The following is a 19526-nucleotide window of genomic DNA, read 5'->3' on the forward strand; positions in this document are numbered from 1 at the left end:
AGGAAAGAAAAAGAAAGAAAGAAAGAAAGAAAGAAAGAAAGAGAAAGAAAGAAAGAAAGAAAGAAAGAAAGAAAGAAAGAAAGAAAGAAAGAAACTCTTATTGGCATAATTTGAAAAGAAAGGGCATTTTTACATCAAAAAGAAATAATCTCAGAATAAGGAACAGTCCTCTGCATTGAATACATTTAGCTTTATGAAAAACTCATCACATGATCATTACTTTTCTTCCTGGAGGACTGGTGAAAATTTCCTCTAGACTCTGAATTGAATTTTCAAGGCGTTTTTACTGCTGGCTCTTTCTTGGTGCTTGTTCTTTTCTGCCCTTGATGTCTCTAACAGCTGCCTTTGGATACACACAGCTGTGAATAGTGTCCGAAGGCCACCTGGCCCAGCTGCAGGTCTTTTCTTCCTTTAGCCACGTTCTCACATTGCTCTTTCCATGCTTCCAGCCAGCCAGTCATAACACACACCTGCACATAACAAAGCCAATCATCCACTTACCTTGGGATTTCCAAAGTGCCTTTCTTTTAACATTCAATTGAGCTAGTTAAGTCTGTACATTTAACTTATTTTTAAAGTTTATTTATTAGTATTTTTTTAGTAATCTCTACACCCAATGTGGGGCTCAAACTCACAACCCAGAGATCAAGAGTCATATGCTCTTCTGACTGAGCCAGGCAGGCACCCCTGCACATTTCACTTTTTAACATATGTTGGTCCCACCAGACTTTCATTGATAAAATGGGGATTGACATTACTAGGGAGAATTTTGAAAATAACAAATTAATTCAACAAATATTTACTTAGCTTTGGAATATAAAGATCAATAATAACAATACTCCTTGTCCTATAAGAAGTCATAGGTTTATTGAAGAAACAATATGTAAGCTAGGAGTTGGTTCTCTTAACCTGGGGTCCATGGGATAGATGGCTTGGGGATGGGACTGCTTAATGAGATTGTTGGCAAAAATTTGGGTGCATGTACCTTTTCCTAAGGAGAAAATTCATTATTCCCATTAGAGTCTCAACTGAATCCAAGACTTCCAAAAGAAAAATAAATTTTGAAGTAAGCAGTTTTAATACACTAAAATGTTACAGTAAGGAAATATGACTAATTTTTTTTTATTATTTTTTAACGTTTATTTATTTTTGAGACAGAGAGAGACAGAGCATGAACAGGGGAGGGGCAGAGAGAGAGGGAGACACAGAATCCGAAACAGGCTCCAGGCTCTGAGCTGTCAGCACAGAGCCCGACACGGGGCTCGAACTCACGGACCGTGAGATCGTGACCTGAGCCGAAGTCGGCCACTTAACCGACTGAGTCACCCAGGCGCCCCGAAATATGACTAATATTATGGGTGAACAAAGAATAGAGCACACTTCTCCTTGGGGGAAGAAATAAGGCATCATTTGATGAGGGTCTTGAAAGACAGGAGCTGGGGAGGGGAGATGACAAGGGTATTTGAGGCAGAAAAAACTGCATGTGCAGAATTGTGGGTTCCAGGGGAAAAAAAAAGTGTATTTGAGAAAAAGTTCAGGGGCTCCTGGGTGGCTCAGTCGGTTGAGCGTCCGACTTCGCTCAGGTCACGATCTCACGGTCCGTGAGTTCGAGCCCCGCGTCGGGCTCTGTGCTGACAGCTCAGAGCCTGGAGCCTGCTTCGGATTCTGTGTCTCCCTCTCTCTCTGGCCCTCCCCCCGTTCATGCTCTGTCTCTCTCTGTCTCAAAAATAAATAAATGTTAAAAAAAAAAAAAAGAGAAAAAGTTCAGTGTGGCTGGGGCATAAGTACACAGTGAGAAATACACAGAGCCAGAGAGCGGCAAGCTTTGTACACGTTGAGTAGACTATAGAAAACCAGCAGAAATCTTCAAAAATAAGCTCTTACCCTGTCAGTTGTGTGTAAACATTTTTCTATTCCTGCCTTACTAAGGGGGTGACTTGGGCAGTGAGGTCTACCGCTCCTGAAGGCTAGAAAGTTTTGAGAACTAGAGCTCTAGGACCCAGCCCCAGCCCATGGCAAAATTCTGGAGTATGTACAATCTGTCCTCTTTTTCACTTTTTTTTCTGTCTTATCCCCACTCCTCACTTCAAATATGAGGAAGGATTGCTTAGGTTTCTACCTTCTAGACATCTAAAGTGGTGGAACCAGAAGGGACCTTAGAATTTATTTTGATCCAGCTTCCTTATTTTATAGCCTTGGAAGTAGATTCCAAGTGAGGGAATGATTTTCTCTCCTCGTCTCCCCTTCTGTCTCTCTGGTAGGGTACTGGGCCATTTGCTATTCTCTCTCTCTCTTCTGAGGAAATTGCATGGATTCCTTTGACTTCCACTAACATCTCTACACCAAAGATTCCAAGATTTGTATTCCCAGCTATGTTTCTCTATGTCCTCTGCCCTTTGTTTACAGAACGTCTCTATCTGGTGTTTTATGTTCTCCTGAAAACTATGTCCAAAGATAAACTTACGATCTTTCTCCACTCCCACAAATGTCCCCACATTAAAAAATGCCACCTCTGGGTGCCTGGGTGGCTTAGTCGGTTAAGCATCTGACTCTTGATTTCAGCTTGGGTCATGATCTCATGGTTTGTAGGATCAAACCCCGAGTTGGGCTCTGCACTGACTGCACATGGAGCCTGCTTGAGATTCTCACCCTCTCTCTCTGCCCCTCCCCTGCTCACACACACACTCTCTCTGTCAAAATAAATAAATAGGCTTAAAAAATGCCACCTCATCCATCCAATTACTCAAATAAAATCAGGTATCATCTTTGATAACTCCTTCACCTTTAGTGCCCTTCCCCCAGTCTAATCCATCACCAAGACCTCTCATTTTACCTCCTAAAATGTTCATTTAGTCCATTTCTGTCTTCATTGCCACTATGTTAGACCATTATCTTTTGCCCAGACTTACTACAATCTTCTTCTAACTCCTAATTGACTCTCTTCTCCCTAGGTTTATTTTCCACACTGCAACCAGAAGGAACTTCTTAAAACACAAAACTCACACTGATCATTATTTGCAGCTAATGACTAAAGTCCCTGTTTTTCTCCTTTCTCCAGTCTCATCTGGTGCCTCCCTCGCTCTCATTATGTGCCAGGCATGCTGGCCTTCTTTCAGTTCCTCACCAGTGCTAAGCTCCTTCCCCACATAGGGCCTTTGCACATACTGTTCCCAACTTCCCTTCCCTCCTTGTGTGGTCAATTTCTGGTCACCCTTCAGGTTTTAGCTGAAGCTTATGAGCTCAGGGAAAAGTTCCTTAGCTCCTTGACTAGGCTAGATCCATCTGTGCCTTCTCATTGCACTTTGCACAACTGTAACTGAATAACTATTTGCTCCCTGTCATCTCCCCTGACGTATAAGCTCCAGAGGTAAGTGAACTCTTAAGACTCTCTCTCCAGCACATTGTCTGGACCTCAATAAATACTTGCTAGAAGAGGATTGAGGGGCGCCTGGGTGGCTCAGTCAGTTAAGCATCCAACTCTTTAAAAAAATTTTTTTTTTTACATTTATTTATTTTTGATAGAGAGAGACAGAGCACAAGTGAGGGAGGGGCAGAGAGAGAAGGAGACACAGAATCCGAAGCAGGCTCCAGGCTCTGAGCTGTCAGCACAGAGCCTGACACGGGGCTCACACTCATAAACTGCGAGATCATGACCTAAGCCGAAGTCGGACCGACTTAACTGACTGAGTCGGACCGGCTTAACAGACTGAAACACCCAGGTGCCCCAAGCATCCAACTCTTGATTTCAGCTCATTGTTTGTTAGATTGAGTCCTGCGCTGGGCCCTGTGCAGGGCAGGGAGCCTGCTTAAGATTCTCTCTCTCCGTCTCCCCCTGCCCCTCCACCCAATGGCAGAACTGGAATTAGAACCTAAATCCATTTCCAGTACAGTATTCTTTTCTCAAACCATGAAGGGTCTGTCCCTGTAAGATGATACCCTACTCTCCAGACTTCTTCTTCCTTTCCCAGTGATTAAATTATCCCTCTTCTGTTCAGGGGCCAGTTATAGCCAATTTGGTGAACTAATCCAGGTTTAGAGTTTACCCTTCTTTCAAGGATATTTGCATTTTAACTGGGAAATCCTGGAGGACAGAAAATAACCCCAAAGGAACTACAGAAGTCCCCTTTTATCCACAGGGGATATGTTCCAAGACCTCCCTATGGGTGTCTGAAACTGCAGATAGTATTGAACCCTATATATACTGTTTTTTTTTTCTATATATACATACCTATGATAAAGTTTAATTTACAAATTAGGCACAAGAGATTAATGATAATAATAAAACAATTGTAACAATATACTGTAATAAAAGTTATGTGGATGTGGTCTCTTAAGAATATCTTATTGTAGCTGGAGGTGCCTAGGTGGCTCAGTCAGTTAAGTGTCTGACTCTGGATTTTGCCTCAGGTCATGATCTCATGGTTTGCGAGATCAAGCCCTGTGGCAGGCTCTGTGCTGAGAGTGCAAACCCTGCTTGGGATTCTCTTTTCCTCTCTCTCCACCCCTCCCCCACTCAAAACGAGTAACTACTTAAAAAACAAAAACCAAAAAATATCTTATTGTAGCTTTTTGCATTTGTGCTTGTGGCAGTGGCAGCAAGGGTGCCCTTGACATGTATAACAATGCTGGCAAGTTCATGGACCTGTATGTGCAGCAGAAATGCTCTGCCAGCAACCACATCATCAGTGCCAAGGACCACAGGTCCATCCAGATGAACATAGCCAAGACTGACAAGGTGACAGGTAAGTTCAATGGTGTGTTTATTTTTTTTAAGTTTATTTATTTAGTTTGAGAGAGAGAGCGTGCACGAGTGCAAGCAGGGGTGGGGAAGAGAGTGAGGGGGGGGGGAGAGAATCCCAAGTAGACTCTGCATTGTCAGCACAGAGACTGAAGTGGGGCTCGATCCCCCGTACTGTGAAATCATGACCTGAGCTGAGGTCGAGTTGGATGCTTAACTGAGCCACACAGGCATCCCCTCAATGGTCCGTTTGAAACCTTTGCTATCTGTGGGGCCATTTGCAGGATGGATGAGTCAGGTGACTCCATCCTCTGACTGGCCAAGATCCACAGCATCATTTCAAAGAATTTCTGACTGGAGAGGATGAAGGACGTGGGATATTTGTCATAAATAAGTAGCACCTCCCTCCCCCCCCCATTCTTATTACAATATACTCACGCTTCTTGTGATGATGTGAGATGATAAAATGCCTGCATGATGAGATGATGTGAGGTAAAAGACGTAGGCATTGTGACCTAGCATTAGCCTATTATTGATCTTCTGACACATGTCAAAAGAATCATCTGGTCTGGACCACAGTGGACCGTGGGTAACTGAAACCGTGGAAAGTGAAACCTCAGATAAGGGAGAACTACTGTAAAAAAATTTCAGGCACCACAAAAGTCATTGGAAGGAGGGAATTTTCACTATTATCCCTTAATCGGATTATAGGAAAGGAATCTTCAATGTACCAGATTTGCTTCTGTGTGTGTGTGTGTGTGTGTGTGTGTTTTAAACACACACAACAAACCTGTTAGGTAGATGTTATTATCCCCTTTATCAAATGAGGGAATCTCTGAAAGTTCTAGTAATTTACCTAATATTGCAAATCTGGTGGTGAAGCCTCCCCTTCCCAGGACGTGACTTTTGGTCAATCCTCTATTGATCATATCGTGCTGCTTTCAAGTATAGGCAACTGCTTACAATTTATACAAAAGTCTGGGCTATGAGGTTAACTGGCTGACTATCTTAAAAAAGAAAAAAAAAAAAGGATTACTAGGTTTCTCTTATTTCCTTGGTGGGATCTATGCTCTGAGACTTGACATTTTATGGTTTCTGTCAGAAGTCCATCACATATTGATGCCTGGCCTTATTCATTCCAACCATAAATGTGATGATGTGCAGAAAAAATGCTTTGAGCACTTTGAGCAAAATTATAATGCAAAATCCAAGGTGCTGTGTTATCATTTATTTTACTACTGAGTCCACCAAAGCCTCCTATTTCCAGAGAGTGGATGGTATCAAGTTGACACGGAATAGTGCATTATTTATCTGTTTACTACTATTTGCAATAACAAAAGCTATTAGGAGATGGGTGCCCTAGGATCAAATATCCCTACATGAATTAGGTTTGCTGCTGATTAAAAATGTCTTTGCCCATATTTTGGATCTCCTCTGGATTAGGATTCCTGAAAACAGGATTTCTTTTGAGGGTGGAAGTACACTATTGTGTTTCTCTTAGTGTCAGATACACATGATTATTTAATAGCTTTGTGACCTTGGGCACATTACTTAACCTCTCTGTTTCTCCAGTTGTAAAACAGACTGACAACTATTTTGAAGCTGCTGCTAGCTTTTAAATGTTTTAAAGAACCTATCAACAATACCTAACCTACAGCAGGTATTCAGTTAGAATTAATCTCCCTCCTTTCCCAGAGTAAGGACATTCTCTCTTGGAAGTCCATAGTTTTATAGATTCTCTGGACTTGTTGAACATACATGGAAAATTTTGTGTAGATGAGTGAGGTCTGCTTTTCCTGAAAATAAAGCCACTCTTTAACAGAGTATCCTGGCGGGCCAATGACTTCCCTAAAAAAGAACTAGATGATCTAGCAATGTAGATGATCTCTGCAATGCCAAATATCCTTTGCAGGGGACCAGATTTTTTTTGTGGATGTTTTAGTCTTTGGGCACTCTTTTTGAAGTCCAACAGAGGAGGATAATCAGGTCCCTGGTGGTAGTGGTGGCGGCGTGTCTTTCTCTGGGCAGGGCCCCCATTAAGTTTCCCTGGGGGCTGTGACCCCTCGCAGGGTTCCCTCCCACATGGGGGTGGGGTGCCATTTGCAGCTGGGAGGCTGGTTTATTTTGAGGTCTCTGGCGCTCCGGGGGTCGCTTTTTGAGAAAACAGGCTTTTGTGGGTTTTCTCAAGCTAAAAACTACTCTATCCAGGTGTCAGTCAAAACCTCGCGGCACGACCCTGGCCGCCCCCACCTTCCTACAAGGCCCCAATCCTGAGGCGGTGGGGGCGGGGAGGCCGCACTCGCCGCTTCCGCTCCTCCAGACCACCAGGGGGCGCGGCACCCCCGCCTCTTCCTTCCCGGGGTGCTTCGCGCCGGGCCCCTTCCGCGTGGGTGAGTGAATGTGAGAGTCAGCGTCGCGCCGCGCGCGCCGTTCGCCTCCGCCGCTCGGCGCTCTTATTTCGGCTGCGAGGGGCGGGCGCGCGCGTAAAGGCATAGAGACGGGCGTTGAGTTCTCGGGCTAGAGCGTCGCCGAGTCGGAGCCGGAGCCCGAGCCGCGCGCTGTGTCTCCGCTGCGTCCGCCGAGGCCCCCGAGTGTCAGGGACAAAAGCCGCCGCCGCGCCGCCTGCTCCCGCCGCCAGGGCTCATCCGCCGCCGCCGCCGCCCTGACGAGAGTCCACAGCTGTCGCCACCCGTGAGGATCCGAGAGCCATGTCGGCCAGCAGCCTCTTGGAGCAGGTACAGGCCCGGCCCGCATGCCTCGGCCATTGTGTGAGGCGAGAGGTAGTCCGACTAGGCCCGGGCCCGCCGCCCCCGGTCGGGCCGAGCAGAGGCGGCGCCTCCCGCGGGCCGGGTTTCGGGCCTCTCAGGCCGGCCGCACCCAGCGCCTCGCCCTCAGCCCGTACTCCCCGCTTCTCCCGCTTCTCCCTGGGCCTCGGAGCCCACCGGCCGCGCCGCCTTCCCTCTTCTCAGCAGGCCTCTTTTCTTCCTTGTTTCCTTCCCCTTCCTTGAAGCCCTAGTCTGCTCGCGTTGTTTCTGGCGCGTCCCCCGCTTTCTCTCAGCGGGCCCCGCCGGCCTGCGCTTTTCCCCGCCTCCCATTTTCAGCCTCCCCCTCACCACCATTCTTGACGCCTCCCCTCAGGCCTGCTCCTTTATTCCCTTCTCGGGCCCGGCTTTAATTTGTCTTTTCTTTTCCATTTCTTCCTCGGACGACTTGCTGCTCGGCGACGTTTCCTTCGCCCGCAGAGACCAAAAGGTCAAGGAAACAAAGGTGAGCCCAGCTCTGCCGGTAGCCCTGGGCTGGGGGGTGGGGGTGGGGGGGGGGGGGGTAGGGGGTGGGGGGGGGGCCGCGGAGCAGTGGGGGCGGGGTCTCCGGGAGGCGCCTCAGGGAGAGGACCTTTCGGCAGCCGCTTAGTTCGCAGGTGCCTCACACTTAAGTATTTGACCCTTTCGGTGTGTTCTTGCAGCTGGCGAACAGCTTCTCAGTGAACAAGGAGTAATTCATTAAGGGTGGGGGTGGATTCGGTTTTGAAATGTCCCAGGTCCTTAGTTTCCTGTAGGTCTTAGAAGGCCTTTGTTTTTCATCCTCGTGGATCACACTCTGGAAGTACTCACATGTGGTGGGGGAGGGGAAGCGGGAGGGAATTGAAATCTAGAGGAGCCAATAAAATGACCTTTTTAGATCAACTTGCTCTGGGTGGAGGGAGACATTTTCATTGATTATTGCTGCTCAGCAGTCACTCTCGTCTTTATCCGTTTGAAATTCACACTTACTTGCTCTGTTTAGTAAGGTTTTTCTCTGGTTAGAATATATTTGACTAATTTGGGAGGTAGGTGGTACGACTAAGACATTTCTGTAATTTATTTGAATTTTTTTCCCTTTAGTACAAAATGGATCTGTACATCAAAAGGATGGATTAAATGATGATGATTTTGAACCTTACTTGAGTCCACAGGCAAGGCCCGTGAGTAGTTAACCATTTACATGCCTGATCAAAGGGTGTAGTAAACCATATTCTTTCTCTGCCCTATCAGTAAATATGATTTTCAGGGGTTGGCTTTCTTAATACCACTCAATGTGTTGTAAGAAGAGTTATTACAAATGTTGCAGACAGTGTTAAGATTCTCATTTCTGTTGCGAGCAAACATTGTGAGATGAGACTGACTGATAACACTTCACGGTATACTGACAGCACTGTTAGTAGTTCTCCTTACCAAAAATGTAACAGTCGAAAACTGAAGAATACTTTCCAGTTTAAATATTCTGACTTTTTACCCCCAAAACCTTTTTCTTTTAGGAAAACTGGATTCATATGTGATGGGAAAAACTAATGTAAAATCACCTGAACTTTATTCAGTGCTGCAGAACTGGTCTCTTCCCTTTCATCTGGTCACTAGTTAGTGGGTTCTTAGATTATCCTAACTTTTAGACTTAGGTATTCGTTTTTCAATTTGAAATGTATCTGTAGAGATCAACTTTGTACACCGCTGGTTTCTCGCTTATGGGAGCTATAGGATTTCTAAAATGGAGTTAAAGGAAGATAAAACACTTCGGCACACACAAATGAAGATCGAGAATGATTAAGGTTTTTGACATGTTATCTGTTTATGATGTTTTAGATGTAATCTGTTTTTATGTCTTCTAGCTCCATGTAAGTTCATACATTGACAAGACTTGTGCATATAGAAACTGCTTTGATTTGTCAGTTCTTTTAAATTAGTATTTTGGGTTGTAGCTAATGTCTATAAATCCACAGATTAATAAGCCAAAAGGAAAACTGACAGTAACCCATCTAAAATACCCTAAAAGATGAAAAAGCTTATGGGGCATTTAACAGATGCTGTACGATAGATACAAGTCTTGAGTAACTTGAAATATTGGTGCATGCCCGTATTTGGGCCTAATTCTTACATAAAACTTATAGATCTCTTATGTAAAATTTTCTGCATTGAGAGTGTAGAAACCACTTACGCAAGGGATTGGGAAAAGTTTTCAGAAATCGACCAGTTAATCAGGAAAAATGGGAAAGGAAGTAGAGGAATGAACTATTAATAAATTCCTGCTATTGAAGTAGTTTTCCTTACATAATCATTATAACAGGGAGAGTGGGAGCATTTGGAAACATAATTCTAGGTAGCTCTTGTGAAATAATGTGTAGTTCAGATTTTTGAGCTCAGGGACATGTGGGAACCTGCCAGTTCAGGTGTAGGCATTCAGCTATATAATGGCATAACCTGTGATATTAAGTGCATGCTTTTTATTTCTCAAGTAAGCTAAAGCTTAAATGTCTTAAAACAATTTTGGGGGGGAGGGGAATAGAAATCATAGTTAAATAGATGGATAACCTGAGAATCTTTGTCCTTTGTAGTTAATCGTCAAGAGTAATTCATCTGCTTTTTAACCATTATTCATCGCCTTAATGTTGGAATAATCCTTCAGGCTTAATCCATTGGTTATAGACTGAATTTCTTACTCATAATGGATTTGAGTCTGTTAAATTTTAATACTGTCTTCGAGAAAAATAGACTTCTCTTAAACTTGAGGGTATGTGTGAAAAGGCTTAGCTTCCTTTCCTTTTTTTTTTTTTTTTTTTTAAAGGAAAATTTTGGCAGAGAAAAGCACCATTTTATCAGGCTGCATTAGTCGAAACATTTAATTTTAAAGAGATACGTTTGGCTAGGAGAAGTACTTTTGGCTTTGGGAATAGAAACTTAAGGCCTAACATAGTTATGGTCATCCAAGTCTCTTGAGAGTAAAATTCTCTATTCACTAGTTAATGGATTCTTATGTACCAGAGCTATTATTTTAATTCTAGTGTAGTTAACATACAGTGTTCTATTAGTATCAGGTATATAATACAGTGGTTCGACAGTTTTATAAATTTCTCTGTGCTCATCAAGATAAGTGTACTCTTGTACTAGAGTTATTTTCATGTTAGGGTAAAGTACTCTATTTTGAATTGAGCTGTATCTATATTTACAGAGAACAATTTTTTGTATCTCCAGCTTCTCACAGGACTAGTCTGTGAATTCTAGCATTTATAGAAAAGTTAAGATACTGTTCATAAACTAAAGTAAGATCAAGAATGATGTTTTTACAGTGTAATCTGTCTTCCAGTGTGGAGACTAGTTGAATATAAGTTCATATTTCTGGGAAATTCTTTAGGATAATTCTTTTTTTTAAAGAGTCGAACTTTACCATGTTTTTGGAATTCTGTTTTTAATGGAAAAGTTAGGTGTGCATTTGAGCTTACAGCCAATAATTTTATAGGTGAAGTACAACAGGTAGCAAGGTTTTTCTAGTTTTAAACTCTGGAATTCATTGTACATTTCCTTTCCAGGTTATAATTAAATAGTGGCATTTGTTGATGTTCCCAAATGGTTTGCCAAGAGGCTGGCAATGTAAACTAGGTGTAATGAACCTTGGATTATGGTTGAGGAATGGCAACACAGATTTTTGGATAGAACCTGTAATTTCCAGTTCTTTTTGTGTTGTTTTATCTATTGTATGGTTTTGATAGAAAACTCTTAGGAACACTCCTGATGTGTCAAAATTCCCACTCCTGAAATCCAGAGATAACGGTTTTTAGTAGAAGCATCATCTCAACAGTTCTGTAGAACTGTTATTAATACTGTCATTAATACTGTTGATGAGATGCTGGGTTTTCCCTTCACTGAATGATAGTGCTTAAGTTAAGGTCCACATCACTGTATGTCACTTTAACTTGAAGTGTTTAAACATTTCACTTGTTAAACCAAAATCTCTTACAGTGTAAAAATTCCAGCAAGTTTGTGGGAAGAGACCACCTGAGGTGGTCATTTGCTTTTTTAGTTGAATTTGAGTTGTATGAATAATTGGGAGAGGAAATGTCTTGATTGTTGTTTTATTAATTTTTGTGTTTAGTTGTGATTTGCCTGTTTGTTTTGTTTTTTTCCTTCCACAGAATAATGCATATACTGCCATGTCAGATTCCTACTTACCCAGTTACTACAGTCCCTCCATTGGCTTCTCCTATTCATTGGGTGAAGCTGCTTGGTCTACTGGGGGTGATACAGCCATGCCCTATCTAACTTCTTATGGACAGCTGAGCAACGGAGAGCCTCACTTCCTACCAGATGCAATGTTTGGACAACCAGGAGCCCTAGGTAGCACTCCATTTCTTGGTCAACATGGTTTTAATTTCTTTCCCAGTGGGATTGACTTCTCAGCTTGGGGAAATAACAGTTCTCAGGGACAGTCTACTCAAAGCTCTGGATATAGTAGCAATTATGCTTATGCACCTAGCTCCTTAGGTGGAGCCATGATTGATGGACAGTCAGCTTTTGCCAGTGAGACCCTCAATAAGGCTCCTGGCATGAATACTATAGACCAAGGGATGGCAGCGCTGAAGTTGGGTAGCACAGAAGTTGCAAGCAATGTTCCAAAAGTTGTAGGCTCTGCAGTTGGTAGTGGGTCCATTACTGGTAACATCGTGGCTTCCAATAGTTTGCCTCCAGCTACTATTGCTCCTCCAAAACCAGCGTCTTGGGCTGATATTGCTAGCAAGCCTGCGAAACAGCAGCCTAAGTTGAAGACCAAGAATGGCATTGCAGGGTCAAGTCTTCCACCACCCCCAATAAAGCATAACATGGATATTGGAACTTGGGATAACAAGGGTCCTGTGGCAAAAGCCCCCTCACAGGCTTTGGTTCAGAATTTAGGTCAACAGCCAACCCAGGGGTCTCCCCAGCCTGTAGGTCAGCAGGCTAACAATAGCCCACCAGTGGCTCAGGCATCAGTTGGGCAACAGACACAGCCATTGCCCCCACCTCCACCTCAGCCTGCCCAGCTCTCAGTCCAGCAACAAGCAACTCAGCCAACCCGCTGGGTAGCACCTCGGAACCGTGGCAGTGGGTTCGGTCATAATGGGGTGGATGGTAATGGAGTAGGACCGTCTCAGGCCGGATCTGGATCTACTCCTTCAGAACCTCACCCAGTGTTGGAGAAGCTGCGGTCTATTAATAACTATAACCCCAAGGATTTTGACTGGAATCTGAAACATGGCCGGGTTTTCATCATTAAGAGCTACTCTGAGGACGATATCCACCGTTCCATTAAGTATAATATCTGGTGCAGCACAGAGCACGGTAACAAGAGACTGGATGCTGCTTATCGCTCCATGAACGGGAAAGGCCCCGTTTACTTACTTTTCAGTGTCAACGGCAGTGGACACTTCTGTGGCGTTGCAGAAATGAAATCTGCTGTGGACTACAACACATGTGCAGGTGTGTGGTCCCAGGACAAATGGAAGGGTCGTTTTGACGTCAGGTGGATTTTTGTGAAGGACGTTCCCAATAGCCAACTGCGACACATTCGCCTAGAGAACAACGAGAATAAACCAGTGACCAACTCCAGGGACACTCAGGAAGTGCCTCTGGAAAAGGCTAAGCAGGTGTTGAAAATCATAGCCAGCTACAAGCACACCACTTCGATTTTTGATGACTTCTCACACTATGAGAAACGCCAAGAGGAAGAAGAAAGTGTTAAAAAGGTAACCGGTTTACCATTATTAAGACTTTTAGAGAAGGAAAAATGTACGAGAGGGAACAGGAGAGTTATTATACTGAATGGTTAATAAAAGCTCTGTAAGTAACAAGCGTATCACTTAACAATTCAAGCCTTTGTGGAAGTATAATTGGTGTTACTGTTTGACTTAGTGTATAGAAATGTGGGCTTAAATTGACGGAAAACAGAAACTGTAGAGAAACTGAATTTAAATGATGCAAAAGAAGTGAATAAGGCCAAAAGAAATGCAGAGAGCATAATTGAAGTGATAGAACCATGGAAATGAAAGTAGGAAAAGATTGAGGCTGTAATATGGCAGAGAAAAGGTAAAAGTTATGTTGTAATTAACTTTTGGCCTAACTTGGGTACAGTGTTAAATCAGAGTTAGTGTGTCACCAGCCCTGACATCACTTTCTGCTTGCCTTTGACAATTGGCAGTATTAGTGTATTTTTCAGAACTTTCTTCCTTATTCCTATCCTTAGTGTTCTACTTAATTGTTTTTTCCCAAACCTTTTTCCCATTGGAAAAGTAATATTTATTATATAAAACTTTGAAAACATGATTAGAAAAAGCTGGTCTTCTGCTCTTAAAATTCTCCTGTATTCCTGAGGAGTAATCTCTTGTTTCTCTGTAACAAGTGAGTCTTGGGCAGAATCATGGAGAATAGGTCCAAACTAAAATGTTGGAATTTACTGGAAAGTGTTGGTAATGCTTGGTCTGTGTGTTTTGAGTGAATGTAAACTTTAAGATGGTAGAGAATGATAAAGTACTGGTTGGGGCAGAGCATACGTTGTCTAGGATTTAGACATATTTAAATGTTGGAAGTAGGTGAAAAGATTATTGTGGGTAAAGAGAAGTTTCTTTTTAAAGATTATTAATGATTGGGAGAATTCTAAGTGGTCAGGTTCAAATGTAAAATAAAACCTAATAAACTTATGTAAATATATTTTTTTATGTTTGTGATGAATTCCTAGGGATTTTATATATTTGATCTAGGATCTGAGGTACTTGTTATATCTTTGTAAAAACTTTTGAGCACTGGGAGGATGGCTCTTTGGTTAGATTCTCCTTCTCCATAACACCTAAGAATCAGGGGCATGGTTGTTCAACTGAAGTAGGATGGTTGCCATTCTAGTGTGTGCAGTTGAATAAAAAATGGAGATCTGCTTGTCAGTGATGCTAAAAGTATTGGGGATACAGAGCCACACTACTGAAAAGTTGCCTGTCAGAAAAAAACCCACTCCTTTTTTTGTCCTTTAAATTCTCTTCCCTTCCCCAAACTTTAACAGTGTAACTTAAAACCTGCCCTCATCTTGTAGAAAGATAGTTTACTGATTAGTTTTGCTAGACATGTGAAAGGCTCAAAAGATGTTTTAACTGACTTCTGAATCTAGAGGAACAAGGAAGGGAAGGCCTTTTAAGCATCATGTATTGACACAGCAGATTATTGTATGTGAGGGCCATTCAGGTGCTTAGTTTAACCACTCAAAACATGCATAATATCAATCCCGTATTATAAATCTGCTTGCATATATCTGCATGTTCTGTCTACATCTTGCGATTAAAAATAGGAAGGCAGGGGCACCTATGTGGCTCAGTCGGTTAAGTGTCCAACTTCAGGTCAGGATATCTCACGGTTTGTGAGAGAGCCCCACATCAGGCTCTCCACTGTCAGCAGAGAGTCCGCTTCAGATCCTCTGTCCCCCTTGCTCTCTGCCCCCCCCCACTCATGTGTATGCTCTCTCTCAAAAAAAAATATTTTAAAAAGTAGGAAAGCAAAGATTTCAATGTTTTCAGGAATGTACAGCATAGATAATAAGATCAACCTGTAGGTGTTAGAACTAGTGGAGAAGCTTGGGTTTAAAAATGAAGTAGCAGGGGTGCCTGTGTGACCCCAGTCAGTTGAGCATCTGACTCAAGTCATGATCTTGAGGTTTGTGGGGTGGTATTGAGCCCCAGGTCAGGCTCTGCACTGATCGTGTGGAGCCTGCTTGGCATTCTCTCTCTCCCTCTCTTTGCCCCTCTCCTTGCTTGCGCATGCTTTTTCTTTCTTAAACATTAAAAAAAATAAAAATGAAGTAGCAAGTTTAAGGGCTGTTAATTTATGTAACCTTTCAATCAGGTTTGTATTTGTATTAAATTCACTTGAGTGGTTCAGTGAATAATAATTGAACTTCATAAGGAGGTGTAAGATTCACAAATTGGAATTGACCAGTGTTGGGATGTTTTCACAGTGAGTAATAATAATCAAGGTTTAGCGTCTTTGTTTAGCCGATTAATGGATCAGTCTTAAAGCTATTCCATAAAGACTTTTGATGAATGAGTATACTAATTGTTCTCAGGTTAGTGAACAAACCACCAAAAGTAAAAACAAACAAAAAAAAGCTTCGATTATACTTGCGTGAGATTACTTTTTAGTTTACTTTTTGTGAGAAGAGATTGCTGGGGTTTCAGGAAGGTCCTTATGATTGCTTCTAAACCCAGTTACCATTTCAGTCAGTATTGCCTTCTCTTGCCCGCTGTTATCCTTAACATCCTTACATAACTGACTCTAAAGCCAGTCTTTATTAGGCTTCCAATACAAAACAAGTTTCATGAGAGTGAAACTGATAGCTCATTGAGACAGTAGACTCCTTTAGTTAGGGTGTTTGTGCACCTTTGTGTTATTTACAAGATTGCAAAAAATTGTGCCAGATGGGCATGGTAACTCAATAAGTAGAGAAATACTTAAGCTTCATCCTGAAGATGATGTCACAGCTATTCTAAAGTTCCATGATTGGGCATGTATCTTGGCAGAACACACTGAAGCAGAACTATAGCCATTTTTGCCTAGTATTACTGACTTGTTCTGTTCCATGATCTACTTCAGTAGTATCATAGAAACTTCAAGCACTGGATCTATGGCTTGAAACTTGAGCAGCTTTTAGTGACCTTTTCCATGTGTTGTTTATTTTGTATACTTCAGATACTATTTTGTAACCTGCTTTCTGCAGTTATTTAGAACTTTTCCTTAATTGTTTAATATTCTTCTGTGACATCACTTTTGATGGCTTCATAATATTCTATCATAGGTGTATTATAATTTTCCAATCCTTAATTGTTAGATTTGTCAGCGTCTTTATATTTTTTTCCAGCTGAAATAACACTGCAGTGAACATCCATGATATAAATACTGATTTACACCTGTCCTTTAGTGTTATTGTTGGGTCAAAGGGTGTATGCTCTTTGAAGGTCTTGGCTGTGCTGTATATTGCCGTATGGGGCTTTTTCTTTTTGAAAATTTTGAAAGAATCACTGTCAAAAGAAGACAACAGTGAGTTAACTTCTTTATTTCAACTTTAGAATAGTCTGCATAAAGGGAGAGTTACTCCTTGCATAAGTGATAATGTTTTTTTATAAGCTTCATAATAGTTTAATATTTGTCTTGTACGTTTAGTCTTTCAACTGTAGGTAAAAGTAGGAAGAGTAGATGGGAACAAGGACTGCATAATTTTCTTAAAGCCTAGCCCCTGGGGTGCCTAGGTGGCTCAGTCTGTTAAGCGTCTGACTCTTGACTTCAGCTCAGGTCATAATCTTACAGTTCTTGAGTTCAAGCCCAGTATCAAGCTCTGTGCTGATAGCACGGAGCCTGCTTGGGATTCTCTGTCTTCGTTTTGTCTCAAAATAAATAAACTTAAAAAAAAAAAAAAAGTTTTAAAGCCTGGCCTCGTGTTAGATTTAATCAGGCACTTGGGTAAATGATTTTTCTGAATAATTGGAAAGCTAATGGGAGAGAAATAGATCTAGAGAAGATATGATTATAGTGACAATGGCTCAAGGTACGTATCTTTAAAAATTTCATTGTTATTAAATAAAAATAGCAGGATTTCTTAAATACCTCTAGAGTTATTCCTATTTTCAAGCAGAAGACCTAAAAATAGTGACTTGGAATGTGTTTGGATATATTTAAGATTCATTATGCTGCTTAAGAATTGAGATGAAGCTATTTGCCTTTTCTTTGAACAATTTTTTACTCTGTGCTAGATATTACTGAGAAAGCAGGAGTGTGTTGTCAGGGAGCCTTATACTCATGACAGGTAACTGTACAAAACAGTATTTTTCTCAAGATATGTGCAGAATGCCAATTTGGAAGCTTGACGATTGTCTAACCCAGCCTGGGGTATATAGGTGGATTGGTCCCAGAAGAATCCTGGAAGAGGTGACTTTTGAGCTGAGCCTTCAAAGATGTATAGAAGGTTGCCAGAGATGTTTGGGGAAGAATGAACACAGATTCAGGACAGCTCACGTCTGTGACACTGTATAGATAATAACTTGGAACAAGAAGTCCTGTACAGTCCAAGAGCTAGTTTAATTGGTATTTGTGGAGTGGGTTTCCCTACAGTGGAAGTTTGTTGGAGATGAGGAAAAGGAAGTTGAATGAAATGTTTATGCAGTTAGTTTGATATAGAAGGGACTTACTGAGTCAGGTACAAAGTTGGCTTAAATTCTAGAGTTTAAAAGAAAGAATAAGACCTAATTTCAATCAGAAACTCATTGATGTTACTTTTTTCTTAAGTTTTTATTTTAATTCCAGTTCATGTACAGTGTTGTATTAGTTTCAGGTGTACAGCATAGTGATGCAACAATTCCATATACCAGCCCATGCTCTCCTTGATGTTAGCTTTGCATGGAAGGCAATGGGGAGCTTGTAGAAGTAAAGGTGAACGAGTATATGGTAATAGATGCCATTACTAAATACTAGCAGCTTACTTTTTCCAGTGATGTGTTTCATACACATTATCGTATTTCTCATCAGATGCCTTAGTGTGCTTAGAAGAGATGATTTGGAAGGGGAATATGATAAGTGTAATCAAATACTTTTAAGACCAGTAGGTTTAGGGGTGCCTGGCTCAGTTGGTAGAGCATGTGACTCCTCATCTCAGGGTCATGAGTTCAAGCCTTATGTTGCTTACTTAAACAAACAAACAAACAAACAGACAAACAAAATCCCACAACAACTTTGTAGGTTTATTCTCCAAGCCAGAAAACAGCACCAGAACCAATGGATAGAGGTTATAGGAAGAGTTTTGTAAATAAAAGGGAGAACTTTCTAAAAATGGAGTTCTTAGTCACAAGAGGGTTTCAAGAAGAGACCAAAAGAACTTTAATTAGATACATTGTAAAGAAAGTTTATATGTGGAATAGTCTAACCAGATAAACCCAGGGTAAGGTTAGCCAGCCCAAGATAACGTGTGAAATTCACGGAGAGGAATTGATGCTCCTAAACAGGTCTTTTCAGGAAGGTTATTTCTGTTCTATAATTTTTGACCTAAATAACTTATTACTTATAAAAAGAATAAAGGTCTTAAGGCTAGAAGGACATGAATGACAGAAAAGATTGGCAGATTTCCAGTAAATCTTAGCACAGATAAGGTATGTGGGTGGTTGTCTTTTAATATAGTTACTGTATTAGTATTAATGAAAAAGTTATCTAAAACAATACTAAAGGTTTATTTTTTATAAACTTTTTTTAATGTTTATTTTTTTTATGTTTAATTTTGAGAGAGAGAGAGAGAGAGAGAGAGAGACCGCACGAGCAGGGGAGGGGCAGGGAGAGAGGGGGAGACAGAATCTGAAGCAGGCTCCAGGCTCTGAGCTGTTAGCACAGAGCCCAGCGCAGGGCGAGAACTCATGAACCACGAGATCATGACCTGAGCTGAGGTTTGACACTTAACTTACTGACCTATCCAGGCGCCCCTAATGTTTGTTTTTTAGAGAGAGTGAGGGAGGGGCAGAGAGAAAGAGGGAGGCAGCATCAGAAGCATGCTCTGCACTGTCAGCAGAGCCTGATGAGGGGCTTAAACCCATGAACCACGGTGAGATGACTTGAGCCTAACGCAGACACTTAATCGATTGAACCGCCCAGGCACTCCAGGACTTTTTTTTTTTTTTAAGTTTTTGGGTTTTTTTTAGAGTGTTCATATGTGTGTGTGAGGGGGAGGGGCAGTCAGAGAGGGAGAGGGAATCTTAAAGAGGCTCCACGCCCAGAATGGAAACATGGGGCTCGATCTCACCACCATGAACCGAAATCAAGAGTGGGACACTTAACCGACAGAGCCACCCAGGTGCCCCTAAAACATACTAAAGCCCTTTTTTTTTTTTTTTTGAATTTTAAGTTTATTTTTACTTTTTTGAGAGAGAGTGTGTATGTGCTGGGGAGGAGCAGAGAGAAAGGGAGTGAGAGAATCCTAATCCGGCCTCACACAC

General features: G+C 41.9%; 1 protein-coding gene across 3 annotated transcripts in view; it reads left to right on the top strand.

Moving 5' to 3' along the window:
• The first annotated feature begins 7150 nt into the window (after nt 1–7150).
• YTHDF2 (YTH N6-methyladenosine RNA binding protein F2) overlaps nt 7151–19526 on the top strand; it is a 33746-nt gene continuing 21370 nt past the window's right edge. The window contains exons 1-4 of one of the 3 annotated variants that reach the window (XM_040466913.1): nt 7151–7473; nt 7981–8005; nt 8620–8690; nt 11679–13265. In XM_040466913.1, coding sequence (XP_040322847.1) covers nt 7447–7473; nt 7981–8005; nt 8620–8690; nt 11679–13265 — 1710 coding nt within the window. In that variant the 5' untranslated portion in view covers nt 7151–7446. Of the gene's footprint in view, nt 7474–7980; nt 8006–8619; nt 8700–10089; nt 10280–11678; nt 13266–19526 lie in introns of those variants that run through there. The other 2 variants (XM_040466904.1, XM_040466919.1) reach the window with 2 other exon arrangements.

The sequence above is a fragment of the Herpailurus yagouaroundi genome, unplaced genomic scaffold (genome assembly GCF_014898765.1).
Source record: "Herpailurus yagouaroundi ecotype Mexico unplaced genomic scaffold, PumYag 77, whole genome shotgun sequence".
Classification (NCBI taxonomy): Eukaryota; Metazoa; Chordata; class Mammalia; order Carnivora; family Felidae; genus Herpailurus; species Herpailurus yagouaroundi.